At 40.0% G+C, this 9,116-nt stretch overlaps 1 protein-coding gene across 3 annotated transcripts in view; it reads left to right on the top strand.

The window, feature by feature from the left end:
* Positions 1 to 2,946: 2,946 nt before the first annotated feature.
* Positions 2,947 to 9,116, top strand: part of Tmem19 (transmembrane protein 19) — an 11,838-nt gene continuing 5,668 nt past the window's right edge. Inside the window, exons 1-3 of one of the 3 annotated variants that reach the window (XM_013022880.1) lie at positions 2,947 to 3,091; positions 3,472 to 3,622; positions 4,912 to 5,025. In XM_013022880.1, coding sequence (XP_012878334.1) covers positions 3,493 to 3,622; positions 4,912 to 5,025 — 244 coding nt within the window. In that variant the 5' untranslated portion in view covers positions 2,947 to 3,091; positions 3,472 to 3,492. Of the gene's footprint in view, positions 3,092 to 3,248; positions 3,623 to 4,911; positions 5,026 to 9,116 lie in introns of those variants that run through there. The other 2 variants (XM_013022890.1, XM_013022870.1) reach the window with 2 other exon arrangements.

Consider the following 9,116-nt stretch of genomic DNA (forward strand, 5'->3'; position numbering starts at 1 on the left):
GTACTGGTCCCGGCCTGGATACTGTTCTGAGTTTTGCTGGTGTGTGTGTGTGTGTGTGTGTGTGTGTGTGTGTGTGTGTACGTACTGGTCCCGGCCTGGATACTGCTCTGAGTTTTGCTGGTGTGTGTGTGTGTGTGTGTGTGTGTGTGTGTGTGTGTGTGTGTGTGTGTGTGTGTGTGTGTGTGTGTGTGTGTGTGTGTGTGTATACTGGTCCCGGCCTGGATACTGTGTGTGTGTGTGTGTGTGTGTATACTGGTCCCGGCCTGGATACTGTTCTGAGTTTTTTCGCTAAACATTGGTGCTCTACCACTTGAGCTACAACTCCACTTCCAGACTTTTGGTGGTTAATTGAAGATAAGGGTCACATGGACTTGAGCTGGCTTGTACCATGATCTTTGTACCAAGGCTGAGATCTGAGCTCAGCCTTCTGAGCAGCTAGGATTATAGGTGTGAGCCATCAACGTGTGGCCAAATTCTAAGCTTTTAATATATAAACCATGTTATTAAAATAGGATACATCATGTAACTTAAAAACATAAAAATATGTAAATGTCCATCAAGGTCATTGTTGACATTGTCTAGGTAGACTTTATAATGTTTATCTCATTTTTCAATGTTAGTATACGGGTAAATTTCAATTTTGTTACAATACTGAAGTGGTTCATATTTATACTAGAAATGGGATTCTTTTGATATCTAGACAGTTGAAAACTTTCTAAATTTAAAGGTTTTGTAATGTATATCACTGTATTCTAAAAATGTATTTGAAATATTATAAACCTTTTTTCCAAGGAAATTATTGTCATGCCTGTGATTTCTAAAATATATACATAAACTTGTGAAAGTTCTTCCCCTAATTTATATCTTTTAAAAAAAAGCTTCTGTAGAATTCCTTACAACTTAAGAGCAAATTGTATAACAAAAATATGTGAAATTTGGAACAGGAATTTGTTTCAAATTTGTTGCTCAAATTTTATCTAAATGTGCATTGTAGTTTGTTTTAAATGCACTTTACACAGGGTAGGCCAGATAAATGAAGAGCTATGAAAATTCTCTTTGTAAGTATCCAGAAGATCAAGACTTTTTTTTTTTTTGGTGCTGGAACTGGGGCATGAAGTTGAAATCTTGAACCTGGTTATTGACAGAAACATTTCGGAGTATTTTCAAACTTTGGTGAGGGAATAAAGGTCATTCTTGCACTGTTCTGGTTTTATGAAGAACAGCAATAATCAGACACTCTGGGATGGGAAAATGGAAAATGTAGGGTCATTTCACTGGCACTATGTCTTAATATACGATTCTAGCCAGATCTAATAGTGGTGAAAAAGAGAGCATCATTCCTGGCATCCAGGAATTGACGACATGAATTGACCCTGGTGTCAGAAGATGCCATAACATTCACTATGTTTTTCTCATAAAACACCAACTAATTGGACAAGGTCATCGTTATGGTGAAGACCAGTTCCTAACTGTCTAAGCAGAGAGTGTAAGGTCCCCTCTGGGAAGACAAAGTAGACTCCTCCTCTTGGCTAAGTCTCCACCCAGTATCTGTGTCACCTACATAACTGGAAGCAGTCACCTCCCCCTCCTCTGGAGACAAAAACTTCTGCAAATTACAAGATCATTAGCCTAGCTTTTATTAGTAGTGACTTTTCCCAATAGTGTGGTAATATTGATACTGACCAGGTAGCATGTAATATAATTATTTACCCAGGCAGAATACTGAAAAAGAAGTGGTCTCATAATGAGTACCTATAGAAGGACCACATGTGTAAGAAAGCCATTACAATTTTATTCTACTTCACAGACTTGGGTCTTAGTTAACTAACCAAGGAAAGGTAGTGAAGTTATCCTGGCATATATTTTGAAATTCGGAATAAAATTATTTTTAAAGTTATCAGTGGAAATGTAAATTTTAAAAACTGGGTAAAATCACAATTACACTGAAAATGCTGTCTCCTTAAGGTGTCAACAACTAACTTTAAAATGCGGATATAATTATCAGTTACTATTCTGACAAGTAATTTCGAGTAAAATATGAACCAGTCACAAGATGTTCTAACCGAATGCAAAAGGTATTTCTACAATACAAGTGATGTAGCTTTAGCTTTACATATTTAACACCCAGCAGAGCCTGGCCCATTATAAGAACTAAAGTAGTGTTTAAAATTATTTCTCAGCCGGGCGCCCGTGGCTCACGCCTAGCTACTCAGGAGGCTGAGATCTGAGGATCGCAGTTCAAAGCCAGCCCGGGCAGGAAAGGCCATGCAACTTATCTACAATAAGCCACCAGAAAACTGGGAGTGGTGCTGTGGCTCAAGTGGTAGAGTGCTAGTTTTGAGATGAATTGCTCAGAGACAGAGCCCAGGCCCAGAGTTCAAGCACCATGACCGACCAAAATATATATATTTCTTAGGTCACAAGATCCCAGTTCTACAACAGGGTACATTCCCCTCCCAGGCAAAATAAGGCATGCCTGTAATCCTAGCTACTCAGGAGGTTAAGATCTCAGGATCACGGTGGGAAGCCAGCCTGGGGAAGCAAAATCCAGTAGACTCTTCCCTCCAATTAACCACGAATGAACCAGAAGTGGAGCTGTGGCTCAAGTGGCTGAGCGCTAGCCTTGAGACTAAGAAAAGAAGAAAAACAGGGACAGAGCCCAGGCCCTGGCTTCAGGTCCAAGAACCAGCACAAAATCACACCTTGAATAATTCGCTTGAAATGGAGTGATTGGCTGTTAGACCTATTTGCATTTGTTATCCAACTACTACCTAGCAGGTTGGTGCGGAGTCCTACACCACCCCTTCCATGGTGGTTTCACAAGCGCGAGGAACAGACTTCCACGCGTTTCACAACAAGGAGTTAGCCAAGCCCAGCTTCCGGCTTTCTCCACTAAATGCTCACGTGGGCGCGGCAGCGCATGCGCCCTGGGGCGAGATGCGGGCGGGGAAGGCGCAGTGAGGCAAGAACCGGCGTCCACTTGTCTCGGCCTTGACCTGTCAAACTAGATCTGGACCCTGAAGCGATTTCGGCGGTCGAGTGGACTTAACCACGGCCCACTGCATAGGGATCGCTGCTCTAAGTCACTCAGGTGCGGCCGTTCTTCCTTGCCCGGGACCTGCTCCTTTAGGCTTGTCGGAGGGGTGCGATGGTGGGCGGGACTTGGGGGCGGGGGGCGGAGCTCGCTGGCCTGGAGTCTCCGATTGGCCGCTGCGTTTTCCTTTTCCCTTTCCTGGTCTCCTTGTCCAACTGTGAGGCCACCACTACCAGCCAGGAGCGGGCCCTGGCGCCTTGCTTTTTTTCCATTGAGGAGTTGCCCTACAGTGCTGCAGTAGCAGCAGTGTCTTTTTGTTCGGTTGGTGGCCGATGTCTATGTTTGCATTTATGGTGTACATTTAATTTGCATCTAAACGAGTGCTTTGCAGGCAATTTTAAGTATTTTAGGCTCAGAAACGCTGTTTTCTCCCTCAGGTGCTCATTGCCTTCTTTTCTATGACAGATCCTGACGACAGTATATACAAAAGATATATAAATATGATTACTAATATAGTAGTCTTGAGCATGATCATTTGCATTTCCTTAGCTTTCTGGATTGTGTCAATGACTGCTAGCACCTATTATGGTAAGTAGGAATGTTCTGAATTGTTTTCTGTACTCTAATAAATGGTAACAGTTCCAGTGTAAAATCGGAAAGTCTAGTCCTATGAATGGTTATAAATGTTTGCTTAGCTTCCACAGCCTGAATTATATGTGTAACTGATGGCCATTTCAGAAAAGAACAGTAATGAAATGAAACTACTTAGCATTAGTGTGTAGGATTCTCTTGTGGGAATTTTAACTGGGAAAGCCCTGCCTGTCTACAGGACAGGTCTCTCATCACCTTCAAATCATTCTGCCATGCAGGACAGAACTTCCAGCTTTAAAACAGAAGTCAGTAGTCAAAATTTTTATGTGAAATCTCCCACTCTAAATATTGACTCAAATTATTTATCAACATACCACACTAGCCAAACAAAACATCTCTGAACTGGATACAACTTTCAGAAAATCATTTTATTTTTTGTTTTCTCTCTCTTTTTTTTTTGGTCGGTTATGGCGTCTGAACTCTGGACCTGGGCACTGTCCTGAGCTCTTGAGCCACAGCACTACTTCCGGCTTCTTCTCCTTATATGATGCTGAGGAATTGAACCCAGGGCTTCATACATGCTAGGCAAGCACTCTACCACTGAGCCACCTTCCCAACCCACAGAAAATCATTTTCTAACCATTGAATCAGGTTTATACTCTGAATGCTATTTGTTTAAAATAAAATTGTCTCTCTGAAAGGAATTAAATCCTGGGGCTAGGAAGGTGGTTCAGTGGTAGAGTACTTGCCTCGCATGCATGAAGCCCTGGGTTCTATTCCTCAGCACCACATAAACAGAAAAAGCTGGAAGTGGCACTCTGGCTCGAGTGGTAGAGTGCTGGCCTTGAGCTGAAGAGCTGAGGGACAGTGCCCAGGCCCAGAGTTCAGGCCCCACAACTGGCAAAAAAAAAAAAAAAGAAAAAGAAAGAAAGGAATTAAATCCTATTTAGAAAAAAGTGACAGAAACTGTTATTTAGAGAAAAAAAAAATACAGAGGAGCCAAACATTGACTTTATAGCCCCAGATACTCATCTGTGAGATACCCATTGTCATAAATAATTATAAATGGCTCTTAAAACATCAACATAACACAGTTGGCCATATCCCAATAAAATTGCCTCTCAGGCAATATTCAAATGTCACATAAATAATTTACTTGGGTAATTTCGTTGAAGTTTTCTCTTACTTACAACTATTTTAATTCACAGTGTACTTAACCAAACTAAATGCCAAGTTTAACTTGTGATTTCACTCAATTTATGTTCCCTCTTTATATTATTTTTCAGGTAACTTACGGCCTATTTCTCCTTGGCGGTGGCTATTTTCTGTTGTGGTTCCTGTTCTGATCGTATCTAATGGCCTTAAAAAAAAAAGTCTAGATCACAGTGGGGCTTTAGGAGGTATGTCTTTATTTTGAATGTTTAAAGTAACATCTAAATATTTTCTTATGCAGTATAAGTAATTTCAATTTATGTTTTCTAAATTTAGGATATATGAGACTGAATCTTAATGTTATATATTTTAGTGATAAAGTTATGCATTGATTAGCATTTATATCCTGTAAAAATTTCAAGAACAAGGGCTGGAAATGTGGCTTAGTGGTAGAGGGCTTGCCTATAGTGCATGAAGCTCTAGGTTAAATTCCTCAGTACCACATAAATAGAAAAAGCCAAAAGTGGCACTGTGGTTCAAGGGGTAGAGTGCTAGCCTTGAGCAAAAGAAGCTCGGGTACAGTACACAAGCCCTGAGTTCAGGTGCCAGGACTGGCACTATTTTTTTTGTTCAGGAACTAGTATATACTTTTAGCGTAACACGAAAATTTAATTTGGGGTTAGTAGGTTAGACTTTGAATTATTAGAGCACTCCACCTAAAATGAAGGAACAATTGGACAGGGCACAGTGGTTCACATTTGTATTCCCAGCTACTCAGGAGGTGGGTCAGGGAGGACTGTGGCTGGAGGCCAAGTTATACAAAAAGCGAGCCCTCATATCAACCATAAGCTGGGCGTAGTGGTGTGCCACATGAGAGGCATAATAGGGCCATTAAAGCTGGGCACTAGTGGCTCATGCCTGTAATCCTAGCTACAGAGGAGGCTGAGATCTGAGGATCACCGTTCAAAGCCAGCCCAAGCAGGAAAGTCCATGAAGCTCATCTCAAATTAACCACCAGAAAGCCAGAAGTGGGGCTGTGGCTAAAGTGGTAGAGCACTAGCCTTGAGCTGAAGAGCACAGGGACAGTGCCCCAAGCCCAGAGTTCAAGCCCCACGACCAACCAAAAAAAAAAAAAAGATAGATAGATAGATAGATATACATTTATATGTATATGTATGTGTGTGTATATATATATATATATATATATATATATATATATATGTGTGTGTATATATATATATATATATATATATATATATATATATATATATATATGGCCATTAATGTCCAGACTGGCCCAGGGAAAAGCTAGAGACCCTGTTCCAAAAACACTTGAAATAAAAAAGGGCTGCAAATGTAGCTTAAGTGGTAAAGTGATTACTTAAGAAAAAAAGAAAAAAGGAAGGAGGAGAAAGACATGTCTTATTAATAATCCTAAATAAAGCAATTCAAACCAAGTGTTTTGATTTTATTTCCAGAACTGAGTTGAGGAAAGGCCATTTTTCCCCTTTGTTTAATTTTAGTACTGAAGTTTGAACTCAGGGCTTCACATTTGCCAGGCAGGCAACCTACCACTTGAGCCACTCCACCAGTCCTTTTTTGTGTTATTTTCAAGATATGGCCTCTCCAAATGTTTTCTCTCATATGCAAAAGCTAGATCTAAAATACACTGGAACAGGATAAATTAAACAGAACTCTAGGCATTCACACACAGTGAGACTAAAGAAGGATACCCTTAGGAGAGGAACACAAAGGTACAAATGCCTGTATGCATCTGATCATATAAAATAATTTTACTGAAATGAACTCCAGGAAATGGACACAAGAGGTTTTTTTCTTTATTGTTCTTTTCTTTTGATCTAGTTTGTTGAATCTGTCATTGGGAGAATAGGGGGCAGAGAAATTAAGGGACAAAGGATGATCAAAGGATGAACAGCAGTGGTACTCACTATATAACTTGTGGGTGGGGAGGGGGGAAAAAACTGGGAAATGGCAAGGGAAGGGATAACATTGTCCAAAAAGAAGTACATTCTTTATCTGACTTATGTAACTGTAACCCCTTTGTACATCACCTTTACAATAACAAGATAGATAGATAGATAGATGGATAGATAGATAGATAGATAGATAGATAGATAGATAGATAGATAGATAGATAGAACCTTGCTTTATACCCAGGCTGGCATTGACTGCCATCCTCCTATTTGTGCTTCCCTTTGTTGCTGGAATGGCATGCATTCACCATTGCACCCAATCATTATGCTTTGCTTATAGATTGGATGACAGGTATGCATGGGTTGAGATTGAGTTTCATGAACTTTTATGACTCAGGTGTCCTCTGATTCCCAATCTCCATCTAAGATGATATGGCTAAGATCATATGCTTAAGCAACTGCATCATTCACTGTGTAGAGCTGGCTTCAAACTCACAATCATCCTATATCATCCTTTCAGGAACCTTTACTCTCTGGGCTAATAGATAATACATTTTTATAATAAAAATAAAGATTCTTTTTAGAAAATCATGAAGTTTATGAGAAAAAAATCATGAAATGTATCTGTTGGAAGATGTGGGATGGTCTTTTCTCAACAGAGTCAGATGCTTTTTTTCTAAGAAGGTAATTTGGAAGTGAAACCCAAGAAGGCAGCAATGAGAAGGTATGAGAGAAGCATATTTTTACAAGTTAACAAAATAACAAGACTCCTACAAGCCTAGCTTGTTTACGGAAAATAGTGAGAAAAGGGAAAATAGTAAGAAATAAAGTAAAAAAAAATAGGAAAAAAAAGAAATAAAGTAGAAAAACTAGGCAAGAGCCAAGTTGTTTGGGGGCTGGTATACTAAGTATGGATTTTATTCTAAAGGAGGTAGGATCTCTCTGCCTCAAATCAAGAGTGACATGTTATTTGTCATGGAGCTTTCATATTCTGCCAATTGAGGATTCCTTCTAAATATTGCTTGTAAGATAAGATCATTGCAGAAACAGGATTATTTAGAACTGATTGTCCTTGAAGTTCTCTACCCGACCTTTCAAACACTACTGATCTTTTAGCCTCTATCACACTGCAAATATTGAATTCCTCCACGTTTATGTATAGAAGGTTTTGTGTTTTGCTTTTTGTTTTTTGTCAGTCGTGGGGCTTGAACTCTGGGCCTGGGCGCTGTCCCTCAGCTCTTCAGCATCAAGGCTAGCACTCTATCACTTGAGCCACGGTGCCACTTCCAGCTTTTTCTGCTTATGTGGGCCTCATGAATGCAAGACAAGTACTCTACCACTGAGCCACCTTCCCGGCCCCTAGAAGGTATTTCTAAGGAAGTTTTGTGAATTAGACTAGACCTTCCTGGAGGCAAAGAGACTAGTAAGAGAAAAGAGGCTGGAATTAGGCAGGATTAATTTGAATAATGATGTCTGGCTATACCCCAATTTTTATGTCAAGAAAATGGGGTTTTAGTATAACTTAAAGAAGGACATATCATGAAATGAATATTAGTGAAGTTAAACTTCAGGGCATCATATTTGCAAAGGCATCTTCCAAGGCATTAGGAAGAGCCCTTAAGTGGGCTGATGGTCCTGTGTTTTGTGTTTTGCAAAGGTAAAAGATGTTTTTGTACTCTTTTTTTTTTCTTAAGGCTTTCCAAATTATGGAAGCTTTAGATCTCACAAACTCTGGATCTATCCCTGATATCATTCTTAGGACCATGATGATAATTAGATAAAATAATTATCAAAGAATTCTCAGCCGGGCGCCGGTGGCTCATGCCTGTAATCCTAGGTACTCAGGAGGCTGAGATCTGAGGATCATGGTTCAAAGCCAGGAAAGACCGTGAGACTCCTATCTCCAATAAACCACTAGAAAACCAGAAGTGGTGCTGTAGCTCAAGTGGTAGAGTGCTCACCTTGAGCTGAAGAGCTGAGGGACAGTGCCCAGGCCCAGAGTTCAAGCCCCGTGACCGAAAAAAAAAAAAAAAAAAGAATTCTCAGTTCACTATACACATAGTCAACCTTTACTGGTTGCTAGTTATTATTATTAGACAGACTTCTTCAAAATTATGCTTAATTGTATTTCTTCATAATTAAGAAACTTTGTTCATCAATTAATAGTTTTTTCTTTTATAGGACAGTTGAGAATTAAAATTAACTAGATATTGACATTTCTTCCTATATAATAAACTTGGGGCTGGGAAGGTGGCTCAGTGGTAGAGTGCTTGCCTTGCATGCATGAGGCCCTGGGTTTGATTCCTTAGCACCACTTAAGCAAAAAGAAAAAAGCCAGAAGTGGCACTGTGGCTCAAGTGGTAGAGTGCTAGCCTTGAGCTGAAGAGCTGAGGGACAGCACCCAG

Source organism: Dipodomys ordii, unplaced genomic scaffold (genome assembly GCF_000151885.1).
Source record: "Dipodomys ordii isolate 6190 unplaced genomic scaffold, Dord_2.0 Scaffold3, whole genome shotgun sequence".
In the NCBI taxonomy this organism is placed as follows: Eukaryota; Metazoa; Chordata; class Mammalia; order Rodentia; family Heteromyidae; genus Dipodomys; species Dipodomys ordii.